General features: G+C 40.2%; 1 protein-coding gene across 1 annotated transcript in view; it reads left to right on the top strand.

Annotated features, from left to right (window-relative positions):
- KCNK13 (potassium two pore domain channel subfamily K member 13) overlaps positions 1-3,087 on the top strand; it is a 48,950-nt gene extending 45,863 nt beyond the window's left edge. Inside the window, exon 2 of the mRNA XM_039712972.1 lies at positions 165-3,087. Coding sequence (XP_039568906.1) covers positions 165-1,057 — 893 coding nt within the window. The 3' untranslated portion in view covers positions 1,058-3,087. The remainder of the gene's footprint in view (positions 1-164) is intronic.
- The last annotated feature ends 12,074 nt before the right edge of the window (positions 3,088-15,161 follow it).

Below are 15,161 nucleotides of genomic sequence, written 5' to 3'. Positions count from 1 at the left end.
TAGTCAAGCACAAGTGGGTGACATCTGGGGAGAATGTATTTTTTTCTCAAAGCTGAGCTGTACCACAAGGATTTGCTACCAGTTCATCCGTCTTGCACGTGGTGGAAGTCCTAACATGGTACCTACAGGTTACTTTTTTTCAACTGTTCTTTTTTGTCTTCCAGGGTTTGGTATGACCACCCCAGCCACCGTTGGAGGCAAAATTTTTCTGATATTTTACGGCCTTATAGGATGTGCAGGGACCATTTTGTTCTTTAACCTGTTCCTGGAGCGCTTGATCACTGTCATAGCTTACGTCATGAAGTCCTGCCACGAAAGACAGCTGAGGAGGAAAGGGGTTCTCCCTCACAACGGCCGGCGGGGCTCGGGGACCTCTGAGGTGGACAGCCTGGCGGGCTGGAAGCCCTCTGTGTACTATGTAATGCTGATTTTATGTGTAGCATCCCTCATCATTTCCTGCTGTGCCTCTGCAATGTACACACCGATTGAAGGGTGGAGTTACTTTGACTCACTTTACTTCTGCTTTGTGGCCTTCAGCACCATTGGTTTTGGTGATCTGGTCAGTAGCCAGAACGTCAGGTATGAGAGCCAAGGCCTTTACCGCTTTGGCAACTTTGTCTTCATACTCATGGGGGTGTGCTGCATCTATTCCTTATTTAATGTGATCTCTATTGTCATCAAGCAGTCCATAAACTGGATATTAAAGAAGTTGGCCTGCAAGTGCTGCCACAGGTGCCAAAGAAGATTATTTCGTTCCCGGAGGAATGTGGTGATGCCAGGAAATGTGCGCAGCCGGAGGAACATCTCCATCGAGACTGACGGCGTCAATGAGAGCGACACGGACGGACGCCGTCTGTCAGGGGAGATGATCTCCATGAAAGACTTCCTGGCCTCCAATAAAGTCTCTCTGGCCATCATGCAGAAACAGCTGTCAGAAACTGCTAATGGGTATCCAAGGCAAATGAGCTCTAACTCGAAGCAAAATGGATTCTCTGGTGGGGTTGGAGCCCTAGCAATTATGAATAACAGACTGGCGGAAACAAGTGTGGATAGGTAAAATAATAACAGTAATAACAGTGAAACAGTGGGAACCATTTTGACAGGTATTGAAACAACATGAATCAAGTGAAATAGCTAGGGAGGGAACGTCACCTGAGGGTGGGATCATGTGAAGAGCATACCTCCTGACGGAAGACATCTTGACTTTTTGGGGGCTGTCACTTAATGTTTTTGCATTGTACCAGTCCCAGCCTTCCTTCTTCCCCATCACTCTGCTCCTCAAGCAGGTCACTGCAGGAGGATTTAAATTTAGCCTTCAGATAAAATTTCTATGTCATGTTCTTCTCCATTATGTGACATACAGATTTCAGGATAAGAAATCTGTGGGATGGGAAGAAACCAAGTGTGTCTACTGAACACATTCTTAATTCAGAGATTGTTTGGAGTTCTCTTTCTTACTCTTATCATGCCTGTTTCCTGGAAGTGACTTATCTGAGACCAAAAGATGAATCAGCCTTTGTGATTTTGCAGATCTAATTTAATGGAAAATACTATGGAAGTTGGTAGGTATATTCTGGGGCTATTGCAATGTGAATGGGGAGAAAAATTTGCCTTTAGAATTTATTTAGTCTTTCCTACAGTAGGATACTGTCAAAAATGATAGAATAAAAACTTATCCTACTTTTGTTTTCTTTTCTTCATTTGCAAAACATTATTCTTTTCCAAGGATACTTTTTCTTCTAGAATTGAATCACTGTGGCTTTCTGTTTCAAAAATGTCAAATTAAATTGAAAATTGACATACTGATGAGTGGTATGAATTATTCCACAATAGCAATCAAAGAATTTCCAGATTCCTGTTCACATTTGCCTCGATTGTGACTGAAGCATCAGCATTCTGTAATGCAACTAGTAACTGAGTTTACACAACAGGCTTTAGTATGCAATTAGATTGCCATGCCAGCATCCAGAGTGTTATTATAAATGACTGTGATCACAGAATCACTTTGGCAGTGTCCTTTTTCTCTTTCATGTAACTCTGTCATTCTTCATCTGTTTCTCTGGCTTTCAGTGATAATAATGACAGGGTCTTGATTAGGGAAAGAAATAGAAAATGTTTTAATTCCTTGTTTTTCTCAATGAAATGCTCTGAGTGCTCATTATGACTAGAAAGGAAATTTCAATGAGAAGAATAATAACAGTGAGAAGATCTTGAAAACAGGAAAAGAAGTGTTCTTTAATGACAGTGAAATCATCCTATGTATTAGGTAGCTAGAGAAATAAGGAATTAAATTAACATAAAATCTAGGAAGATTTTAAGGAAGACTGGGCTGAATTCCTGGTTCTCCTTTAAACTTGCAACGCATTAAAGCTAAACAATATACAAGAGTGTAAATAAGCAGAACTGGTCACAGAGGACCCCATCCCCTGGAAAGAGTAGTATATGCATCAGGACTAAGTGTTTTCTCACAGCTGGAAAGCCTTTCAGAATACAGCAATATTAGGAAATTTAGAACATCATTATGTACTTCTCTCATACAGAACAATGCAGATGGTCTTTTCAGTTTAATTTGTATTAGGAATTAATTATTTTTCTTCATTCTGGCCAAAAGTTCTTTCACTTAGGTTTCTAATATTGTAGAATAACATTTTTATACTCATTTTATCAATATTTTAATTTGAAAACAAAAACTTGGAATCCTTTAATATAATAGACTAACCTAAGATATTCAACAAATGCACTTAACTAGTGAAAAAATTGCAAGCTCTTTTGACATTATTATGGGTAAAAATCCTGATTTAAAGTCAAATCCTGCTGTTCTTAGTTACAAGGAAAGCTTCAAACTGAAGTCATCATTCCAAACTCTGATATCTGTCAACTAATCTGTGCAGCAACGGAATAGTCTTAACAGTATCCCTTCACATTTGCATTGATGTAAAATCTGAATCAGCTTCCAAACCTAACTTTTGTGAGAAATGCTGTTTTATTTGTTTTTTTGGGGTGTTGTGTATTAACAAAAATTGCCACTGAGCTATTTCAGATGATATTATAATATGCAAGATCCATTACACTGTTATACTTTTTAATTTTTTTTTAATCCCAAGGCCTTCTTTGTCTTAATCTCACTGAATAAAAATACTTGGCCATAAAAACAGAGAAGTACTGCTCCGTAGCCTTCTTTCCAAATTCATCCAGAAATACCTCTGTTCACTGCCTGTAGGCCTAAGACCTTATTGTGATCAATGTATTCCTCTGCCAACTAGCAGAAATAGTACAGGACTTAACCCATTGCTTCAGCAACCATTAAGAGGGTCTTCAGATGGTTTCAAGACATGAGACAGTAGTGTTGCTCTGTTCCATTCTTTCTGGCAACTAGTGCTGGTTTCTCATCACCACAGAGGAATTTTTGTCAGCTATTTTCAATGGGTCTGAAAACATCTATGGTTATGAAGGCAAGAGACCAAAAAATAGTCTTTATCCAAGAGACTTGGCAAGGCTGCGAGGGATCTTTGGTGTACGCTAGCTCTGTTTCCATTGATCAGCCCTGACCTTCTGCTCACTCAAGCACTGCCTTCCTCATGACCCAAGCCTGCCAGCTGCAAATCTCTGCACTGCCTTTGTGGTTGGATTTCATGTCCATGAAGATAACGAGGGAATAGCTGCACTAATCATCTCTACACAGATGTCCATTGCCAGAGATGAAGGACCAGCATATTCTGTCCCTGTGCCATCTTGTACCATGGTGTCATCCTGTCCCTAAGAGACCTCTGACTTTGTCATCGAGTTCTCCTTATGGTAGCCTCAACATTGAATGAGGTAACTTTGCCAAGGACACTGTAGAATTCTTAGAGAATATCTGTGGGTAAATAAGACTTTTAAGATCAGAGAGAGAAATTTCTGGTTACAGTCCCATGGTACTACTACAGTTGTTTTACTAAAGGCCTTGAGGAGAGAAATCCCCAAAAGCCCTGATTATAATGAGCTATAATATTATAGTTTAATATCAAGATATTAAACTTAATAAAGATATTAAAGATAATAAAACAAGGGGAGATACAGATGTACACATACCAAAAAAGGAGAGAATTTAACACAGGAGTAACAAATGCCCACTCTGTGTGAAAAGTAAATTACAATAAAAATACAGATAACATCACATTTCTTGCATTGCTTTATAAGTAGCAATGAGGAATTAAAGGAGATAGTCAGGGATCTATTTTCAAAGCTGTGCAAATTTTAATGCCATATTGCTTAACACTAAAATCTCAGCCAACAAGATAGAAACCTGTTTTCAAAAGTACTGAGTTACTCTGTTGCCTGCCATGAATTTTCATGGTGGCTATTGAGTATAGGGTGAGGTTTTTAAGGCAAAAATGCTTGGGGGAAAACTTTGGATGCATTGAGATTCTGAATCTGCACTTTAAAAGGTCAGGAGTATCACTAAAATCAGTAGGCTAAACTGCAGGTTGCAGCCTGCCAGGCCAAAACTGAAAGTCCTTAATGGAGTAATCTGCTGAAATTTAACTTTATCGTTATGCCACAACTTAGTAATATCATTATTGAAGAGTATAATTATTTTACATTGAAAGGAAATGTCTAGTGCTAACCAAAATACAATCAAATAAAAGTAGAGGTAGCTCTTAGGGTTTTCTTGCTTGCTTAGGTTTTGTAAAATGTGTGCATCAGGCACTTTGCTGGCAGGTAGGTAGGTGTGAAAGCAGTTGCATTCATTTATCTCCATGAAGAACATGGGCTGCTTTTTGCAAGGACATGAATAGACTCTTCAAGGCATTTAATTCTGCTGGAAGTCAATTAACTTCCCACCACACACCGACTTTCAGTAGAAGTCAGGTACCTGATTCCCTTAGGCAATTTCAGAACCCCAGCCATGTATTAGGTTTTGAATCTAAGATGACCTGACAGTGTCCCTGAAAAGTTCAAACAGTTGGAGCAAAGTTTCAGTGCTGCAGCACTCTAATAGCTGAATTAATTTATCTAAAAGCATTTTATGGTGGAAGCTTTCCATCAACCAAACAACATAAACAATGTTTACCTTTTGTTTGATTTAATCTTGGCCTCTGTCAGTTTTGATTATATTTGACACATTTACAAATTGAAGAACAAAGAGAAGGTTGGGCTAGGCATAAAAAAATAAAGCAGCTTCATTTCTCTAACTGAATTGATCAAGGTTAGGTTGGGACACAAGCCTTTTGATTAATATTATATTTGAATAAAGTTTATCTGGAGGGTATTAATTTGTTTGGATGACTCCTCTCCAACATCTGTGGAAGTGGAACTCTTTGTGTGACCCCCTGATGTCCCTACACTGGGAACAGAAGCTGAGTGAGCCTTAGCTTAAAGAAAAGTCAGCATTTCCAAGCAATACAGTTGGAATCTTCTGTTGTTTTAATTTAGGCTACTAACACTGGGCTAACATAACACTTTCTTAGATTCTTCAAGAAGTAGTAAAGTTATTTTATCTAATTTAATGTACAAGTTGTGGAGAATTACCAAGTGTTTTCTTTCCCCTGGGCAGAAAATACTGCCAAGTATACAAGTACAGTGTGTCTGTTTGAGAATGTTCACAGTACTTTTTTACTTAATCCAGGAAATAAGAATATAATCCCTTCCCTACTCCTCAATTTCCAAACATCTATTGGCATTGACAACAATACCTATTCAATACTCTTCTTATTACTTAAAAGGTCACATTTCAGTAGGAAAATTAAAGCCATTGCTCAACAAGGTGGACCAACATAGTTTTATTTTGTGTTAGATTTAAGAGAAATTGTGAACACAAAGAAAGACACTTCACATCCAAGTAGTCAGAAGCTTTTTTTATATAGCCTGTGTTTATAGAGCTGTTTTATGTCAAACCACACAAAAACCACATCGCTGCAGTCTTTTAAGAGCATAAGTAAGTCTAAGAACAACCTTGTAGAATAAATACACTGTTATATATATTTTTTTGCAGTTTCACTCTAATATATGCCTTCAGTTTTCATTATTTGAAATTATTTGTGATAAAAGAATAAATATAAATTTGCAAAGATTTTGAGAGGAACAATAGTGAGATATGTTTTAAATGAAATATTAATCTTCATTGGTTGTCTAGCTTTCTATAAAGGGGAAGTTTGATGAAAGGCAGATCAACTCTTTCCAAGCAAGGGTGCAATTTCTGGACTCAAATGGATTTCCTATTAGGTACAAGCAGAAGTTCCCAGAGGGGCAAGATGGCTTCATTTTCACAAATGTTATCTTTTGAAATGCTATTCCCCCTTTTAAAGCCATAGAACACTGTCAGTGTTTTCTGTTTGTCTTGTCTGAGAAAACTTAACCTTGCTTTTTTCCATATCTTTAGAAGAAAAAGATGCACATGAAGAAAAATGAAAATGCTGGCCATTACCCTCTGGGTGTCCTGCTGTCTGCACTTAGTGCCCAGAGCCAGGACTAGACAGAGAGAATGCTGTCCAGAACCACCATTTCAGAGATTCACACAATAATTTACTATGGAAGCTGCCTCTGGATGCCATCCTCTCACACTTTTCCAAAGCAGGCCTAGTTAGCTCCTGCCCATCTGTAATTTCTGGGTGATGCCTCTCTAGCACTCTGTTCACAGTGTACTGACTGAACAACACCTCTACCAAAAGAAAGTGACGGACCTTCCTCTGCACTATTACATTTGGGCAAATACTTAGCTCTAAGTTAAACAAATTTCTTTGTAAATAGCATCCAGACTGCTGCTTTTCTCAGCCTCATACATAGCAGATGGGTATTTTGATCCCTAGGCATCATTACTGTTGGCAGTCTTATTTGAGATGGCAGGGACTGAAAAGGTCAGACTGTCTGCCCTAGGCTCCTAGGCAGGGGCATTACTCTTTTGGCGAGGAACCATTGGCACTTTGGCTCTACACATTGGATTTGGCTGGATTCTCGCTCAAGAATGGATTCTGCTCTGCTGAAATCAATGGAGACTTTTCTTCCAGATTCTTTATCTGGCATTTTGCACAAGAATTAATTTCACTTGACAAAATAATCCAAAGAAATGTGGCTAGCCTTTTGCTTTGCTTTTACCAACAATTGTGAAAATGCTAATTCTACTCATGCAGTGCTGTGTTCTGCAATAAGTTATTGCCCAGGAACCATTTTTTGGTCTACAAAATAATCATCTACTTCTAAAGAAGACCAATTTTAAATTGAAAGTACTCAGATTATTATCTCTAAGAATTGTTTGGTAGTCATTCATTTCATCAGCTGAAAAAAAACTCTAACAATTAACACATTTTCCATGAAGATTCCTGCAGTTTTGCAAGGGTAAAGAAAGGAAAAGTTGCTCTGTGCTGACTGCTTTTATCAGTTTGTTCTTTCCCTCAGCTTTCTCCTCTCAGACCACACCTGCAGGACCCTTCTCCCTCTTTTCTTTTTTTTCTTTCCATTTATTTTTTTCTTAGTCCATCAAATTATTCTGTTAGCCAAATATACCATGGTATACATAGCACACAAAGCAAGTCAGGAGGAAAAGCAAGCAAGGCACAGAGAGTTCTGAATGCCCCATCAGCTGAGAAGGTGTCAAACAGAGCTTACACCTCCTCAGATTGCAGCATAGATGCAAAGGGTAAACAACAAGTGTTGTGATATTTTAGCATCTCTAAAAAATAGATCCCTTTAATCTGCCAGAATTTTAACTTCTTTGTTCACGGTTCTATCCTTGCCTTTCACTCTTTTACCTTCTTTGGATGCCTAAGGCTTTAAGGCCCTGTGCATGAACAACCAAAGATACAGAAATGTTTCACCCTATTTGTAGAAGATTTGGTCCTTGTTTGGCATCATATAATTGGTCTGTGCAATAGCAGGATTAGAATCCACAAACCACAGCCCATGACGATGAGAAATTGTAGAATTTTGTCATGCTTCTAATGAATTTCCAGTGTTAGAGATTTCACAGTTGTCCTAGGCAACCTATTGGAAACCTATTGCAGAGCATCTTAATTTTAAACATTTTCCCGGGCACTAAATTTATCTCTCCCTTGCTACAGCTGAGGCACATTGTTTGCATTTGAGCCCTGCTGAATATAGGGAACAGAATATTCCCTTCCTTTTTGAAAGGAAGGTATTTTTTACAATATCTCATCTCAGCCTTTGCTATCTCAGGCCAGAAATATCCCCTTCCTTATGTGACATTTTCTATCATTGCTCTATCATGCTCCAGATTGTGCTTCATCTCTTGGTCACTTTTCCTTTCAAGTACATTGCTCAAAATGAGATACAGAGACAGAGAAAATATATTGTTAATAGAGCATGGAGCAGCACGATTATTTTCCTCACCTTACCTACCTATCCTGTTCCTGTGTCTGGACTGGTGCTTGCAATTTTAAAATGCTGTTGATTCATCTTCCGTTTTTCTCACAGTATCAATGCCAAATTCTTTTTTTCAAAGCTGTTACCTAAGCTATAGTGCCTCCAGTTATGCAGGTGATTATTGCGATGTACCATTTTCCATGGATTGTTATTGAGTTGCTTCTGGTTTTTCCAGATCCCTTTCCTATGTGCATATTGGTTTGAATCCTAGTCTTTCAGCATCTTTGCCAGCCAGACTGCCTGGAATCATCTTCAGACCAAAAATTGTGTCCTGTATTACACCATCCAAGTTAGTAATAAAAACAGTGACCCGCTATTTTTGCAAAACCCAGTCGATGCTTTCTTCCTGTTTGAAACAAACATATTGGTCTCTACCTACTGTTGTCTGAACACTGTTTCCCAATCAATTTTACACTCATTTCGTGTTAGTTTCATCAAGTGTAAATGACAGTAAGCTGCAATTGCAATATTTTTATTCCAGTCTGTCAGATATGAGCTTTAAAAGATTTAGGTTTCAGATCCCAAGGATATTTGCACAATTGATTAGTTGATGGAAAAATGGTTAAATTTTAAAATTACACAAAAGTACATCTTGATTTGCCACGTCTCCAACATAAAACTCCCCTCTGTCCTTTTACAGTTGCATATTGTAAAATAGTTGTGTTCCCAGAGTTACAGAAATCGATGAGACTGATAGAAAGATCACCTGGAAGAATTCAGGCTGAAAAATACAAAAGTACTTTGGCAATAGATGGATAGATGGAAGGACTTGGTTTGGCTTTTACACATTGCCGTGCTTTCAAAGACAGGTGTCTGCCAAGAAAGGCGGGAACCTCCCTCAGAATGGAATTTTAAAAATATGACCCCCTTCCCTCAGAATTATTATAACTTTGAAATGAAGAGGTTCTCAGGCAAAGATATGGTGAAAGGAATGAGTTCTTTACTAGTATGCATATTGAAATTAAGAGGCTCTCAGGCAAAGATATGGGGAAAGGAATAACAGTTCTCTACTAGTATGCATGTGTACATAGCAAGGCAAACACAGAGCAGCTACGGCAGCACCAACAAACCAAAACCGGGGACCCAGCAAAAACCGCCCCGCCTCCCGCGCAGTGCCGGTCACGGCCAGCGGGGGCGCTGCTGGCCCCCGGCCGGGCACGGCGGGCGTGCTGATCCTCCCCGCCTGCAGGGGGCGCTGTGGCGCGGGCTCGGCCTCCCTCACGCGGCAATGGCGGGCGGCTGCGTGGGAAATGGGCTGCGGCAGGAACCGCGGGGCAGCAGCAGGGACAAGCAGACTCCAGAGCAGCAAGGGAGATGTATCAGAAACTCCGCAGCTGTAGCAGGAGCCACGGAGTGTCCCGGCAGGCAGGGGGTGTGGGTTTGAGTGTAGCAAATAAGCCCAAGACAGCAGCAGAAAGCAGCCAGGCTCCTCCACAGCAGCTGCCGCATGCAACCAGGGAGACGCCTCCTCTGGGAAGGGGGAATGGGTTCTGGGTTTTTCCTTGAGACACCTGAATAGATGGTGAGGGTCCCTTCCAGTCAGAATGGGTGTTAGGAAGGCCCCAGTTCAACAGCTGCTCTAATGAGCAAAGGCTCACCCATGGCAGCAGAAGCAGTGGGATGACAAAACTCCATCATGGCAGTGGATCCTCCGGCAGCACCCACAGACTGGCTGTGCCTCCTCCGATGCTAAAAGCAAGAGAGGGAAAGGAGCCCAGCCCAGGCTGTCACCACCCAGCCAAAATCTCCTGGTATCTTTGCCTTTCCTAAGAGAAAACCTCCCAGGTAAGAAAGTAACCATAAACACCTTCCCCCTACTCTTCCTCCCAGCCACATCTTTTATGCTCTTAAGTATTGGTAGTTATTGTTTCTTAACAACAGATGGGACAAAATTCCATGAGAGGAAGAAACAAAAATAAAAATCCTAATCTCCAACACATTTGTAAAACACCACAAGTATTTCCATCCTTCTGATTAAAATCCATTTTCTAAGAGAAAACCTCCCAGGTAAGAAAGTAACCATAAACACCTTCCCCCTCCTCTTCCTCCCAGCCACATCATTTATTCTCTTAAGTATTGGTAGTTATTGTTTTTTAACAATGGATGGGACAAATTTCCATGAGAGGAAGAAACAAAAGTAAAAATCCTAATCTCCAACACATGTGTAAAACACTGCATGTATTTCCATCCTACTGATTATAATCCATTAAAAAAAAAGTCAAACATTAGCATGGAATATTTTTCCATGAATATTATTTTTATTTAAGTTTACACATAAAATCCTATTTGAAGTGGAATGACGCTCAACATATTTAACCTTATTGGCTACAAGTACTGAAACACAAAACAACTATTTTTGTGTGCATGACAAAGTTGTTTTTCAAGAACATTCTTCCCTTGGTGTGTCAGGCTGTTGATTATTTTTTTTCAAACACTGATCTCCTTAAGGACAGCAGGAACGTGTGACCAGTAGATGATATAAACTTCCTTGCCTCAATTCCCAAACAAACCTGTGGATTTATAATGTCTGTGCTGAATGTGAGGGAGTTCCTATGCATTAGTTTAAGGCATCTTGGCTTATTGTCCAAGCAAATGCTCTTCTGACAGGAAAAAGGAGGTGTTCAATGTACCCAGTGCCCCTATCAGGTACCCATCATAAGCAAATCCTTCTGCAGGAAAGCTGGCCTGAGCTAAGCCTTGCTGGAGGGAAGTTATGCTGCTCCCTCTCTGAACCCTGGAGAGTTCCACATTAAATATACAACATCAGCTCTGTATGAAATAGCTGAGCACAGTAAAGTCATCACTCTCTTGATTTTGATCAACTTTGAATGGGCTCATGAGAGAGAGTAGTTGTAGCACAACTGTTTGGCAACAGCAATAACTGCAGGAAGCAATTTCCGGCACAGAGCTAAATGGGGCCTCTGGAGGCAAATGTAGGTTAATAAAAATAACAAACAACAGAGACCATGCAGAACAGGACCACAGAAAATAAAGTGATGAGATTTGACTAAATATACTCCTCATCTTCTTAGTACCATTAGGAAGTAACACTGGGTGTCAAGGACTGGATGCACATTGGGACTTTTAGAAGGGAATCACTGGTCCCCTTTCTGATGACATGTAAAGTGGAAATTTTTAGGCCTGGTTTTTAAGAAATGTGTAAGCAAATGCATGGTAATCCTATTGTTGTGGTAAATTGCAGCAGGAGAATGCATGATAATCAAAGTGTTTGAGTTACTATTACAGGAACAGAGTATACTTTTGAAGGGAAGAAAAGGACTTGAATGTCTTAAACAGACTAGGATCCTCTCAAATAAAATTTCCAAAATGTCTAGAAAATTTAGGTGTTTGAACTCGAAAACAGAGTTATTTTCAGCCAAGTTCCATTGGTCACTTTGAAACAGCAGCTATGTTTCCAACACCAGCCCACTCTGACAGTCCCCTTACACCACAGCTGCACAGAAAGGGGGGAATGTGCCTGTGCCACCCCGAATGCCTCCTTTGAAAGGAATGCAGCCACCACATGCTTCCCTCTCTGCACAGAGACCTGGGGCCCTTTCACTCCTGGAGGGTTTCACGGCATGCCCAGCCCATCCCATGAGGGCTGCAAGGGTTTTCCCCACTCTTATGACTTGTTTTCATGGTTGTGCAGCCCTGATTTTCCCAAGGAGCAGGCTTTCCAGCCTGGCAGCCACTTGCCTGGGGCTTCCCTGGAACTACACCCTGAAGTACCCATGCAGCCACCCACCAACAGAAAAGGCTTTGCCTTGGGTCATGTGCCCAGTCTCTGACAGACATTTCACTGTCCCACCAGCAATTTGAGACCCCTGCACATTCCTGGGGCATGTTCTCCATCCCCTTTCTTCCTATTCACAGTGGCAGCCTAATTAAATACCTCACTGGATACCCAATATCCAGCATTCAGCAGTATCATCACCAAACTTGTCTCCTGCAAACAGAGAAGCTCTGAGAGCATTAATAGCATGCAATCCATTTATTTTCTTGCCCAGAGATGGTTTTTGAAAAATTAAGATACTGATAGTTTTTTTCAATGAAAGGCGGTGATGTTATCATGTGTGTGGATTTAGTGTTTTTCCAGGTAACACTGACCAAAATTACCACCTGCTTAACACTACAATCCAGCAGACTTTGGGGAACACATTGGGGTTTCTTCCAAAGACCTTTTTGGGGTGTTTAAGGAGCTTGTCTGAGCACTCCCGTGGTCTCAGCAAATGGCTGAGTGAGACACAGGTCCCTTCTGATGTGAGGCATTGCACCCACACGTAGGCTCCATGTGTGCTGTCTGCCCGAAGGCAGATGCTTCTGTTCACTGAAACTCCATTGCTATAATTAAGATTATTTTTATGTCTCCAGTTCTGTTTATTCCAAAGCTATCCCTGTGTCTGAGTTTGTGCTCCTGACAAACACTATCAGTGGTGAGTGAAGGGAGAATTCGTGTTCCACATGGGTAGTAAATAATAATGTTGTTCTTGGAGCATAACCCGGGGGTTATGTTTTACAGATACTTTGTAACTGGATTTAGTCTCCTTTTGCTTTGCTTAGTATAAAATAAATCCCACAGGAAAATGCTGGCATTGGCTTTGTACAAACAGATAACAAGTATTCAGATTGAAATTCCTGTTAGAAACAAATTATCAGACCTAGTTCTTCTAAAGAGCAGTCTACTACACTCCAGGTTAGAGTCTCAGTCACAGGGTCATGATCTGCTTCCTTTAGGTTATATCTTACAAAAACTATAGTATAGAACATCTCTCCAGTTAGTAAGTGGCAAAAAATTATTTGATAGGAAAATTAAGCAAACTGGTGGGGAAAAGGTCTGTTAGGGATGCTTCCATGTACTTTTTTGAGTTTTTTTTTAACCAAAAGAGAGTTTGTTCTAGGGCCTAAATTCTATGTGATATATTTTAATAAATAGCTGGAGTGGTGAAAGACTCTGCTGTGTTAGGTGAAAATAAAACCCCACCATTTTGATCCTGACTGTAGCACGCTGTCTGTGGATGATGGACTGATAATCCAGCAGGCCTGGTGGGTACTTACCAGGCTGAAACAGGACAAACACATGTAAATGTCAGCGTGAATCTTGTTGTTCTTTGCTCGATGACTGTCAGTACCCTTGAACTTAATATTATTTTCATTTTACTCTCCCTGTTGCTCATTTCCAGTGCAATCAATACCAACCACCAGGTGCTCTGCTGGAAATGTGCTGTTGTGCTTTACCCCAGCATCAGGCTCGCTGTGAGTACACGACACTGGCTTGTCACTGCCTGATATTGCCCTTCCTTTATATCAGTGCGAAGGAGACTACAGGAGCTTCTGGGAAGCTACAGGTTTTGAAGATTCATGCTCTGCCCTTTTACTCCTTTTGATATGTTCAGACCCCAAGTCTGGTATCCAGCCTTCCAGATGCTGGGTCTTCATTCATTCCTGTCAACTAAAGGGTCAGAACTGAAAGCCTGTCCAAACTATTAGATCTGCAGACAAGGCCAGTGCACTGCCATGAGAATGGAAGAGAATAGAAGAGGCTATGCTGTGGATTTTGTACTCTTCATTTGTTTGCATTCTAACCTTTAGGCAGCAACCTGTTTTGCTGACTTTTTTTACAAGTGTGAGTTCCAAGAATCTCAGTCTTCAGGTGCAATAATCACAAGTTCTGCCATTTTTTTTCAATTCAAAGTGTTACTTCTGACATTTATTGGGTGACTGATTTCTCTTAGTGCTTATTAGTAAAACCTAATGAAGTAGTGAGGAAAAATTTGAATGTTTTTTGTTCAGTTTGTATGTTTTCTAGTTTGTATGGTTACTCTAATCATGCCTGAAAGCCTTATTCCTACTCCAAGGGGTAATCAGGTCGAATAAACTAACTTTTGATAAGATACTTTTTATACCAACACCAAGAGCACCTGAGGGGAGAATTGTTCTTCACGCCAAGTTTCACACACTCCCTGCTAAAGTCCTCCTTTTTTTTACTTTTTATACTCCCCAATTTACTGATTACTTCCTGTTACTTCTGATTGTCTCAGAGGTTTTCATAGCATGTCCACGACACTGATAATTTAAAACTACTTGCTGCTGATGAAAATAGATGCAAGTAGTCTCATTTACCTCTGTTGACCACTATTTTTGATTTGAAGGTCAGAAGCTGTGCTCAGAGCAAGTCTACATGTGTAAATTGATAGCAATCTAAGGACATTTATGAGAATTTGCCACTCAATACCCTGGCAGTTCCTCTGCCTTTATGATGCTCCCTCTTCCTCCTGCATACAGCAGATGTGGCACCCTTATGAATTAGTTATCTAATATGCAGGAGCAGAATGAGTTTCCATATATTCCTGTACTTCAGTCTTCTGCTTCTAAATTAAAATGTTTGATTGAAAAGGAGATGATTGAAGGTTCCATTTCTCCCTGATTATTACACCAGGGTTCTTGTAGCCTGTTTAAATGGAATTTGTGATGGGACATAGGACCTCAAAACCAATAAGGAAACATGTTTCTCCTTTCCATTCTTTATTTGCTGAAAATACAGAATACTTCATTCTGTCTGCTCTGGGAACAGCTACAAGAAAAAGTTATTTTGAGTTATGGGATTTTAGCTCAAGTCTTTTGCCTTAGACAAAAGTTTAGCACTTTTCTTTGGAGTTGCCAGTTAATGTCTATGCCATTTTGGAGTGCACATCGTTGCAAGTCTATATGCACACAGTCCAAAAATATGGATGTTTTTGTTTGCCCTCCAGAAGAAAGTAACTGTAAAAGGAACAACACTGAGGAGATTTGGCGCATGTGTG

The sequence above is a fragment of the Passer montanus genome, unplaced genomic scaffold (genome assembly GCF_014805655.1).
Source record: "Passer montanus isolate IOZ18808 unplaced genomic scaffold, ASM1480565v1 scaffold27, whole genome shotgun sequence".
NCBI lineage: Eukaryota > Metazoa > Chordata > Aves > Passeriformes > Passeridae > Passer > Passer montanus.
This window is presented reverse-complemented; position numbering and strand designations above follow the sequence as displayed.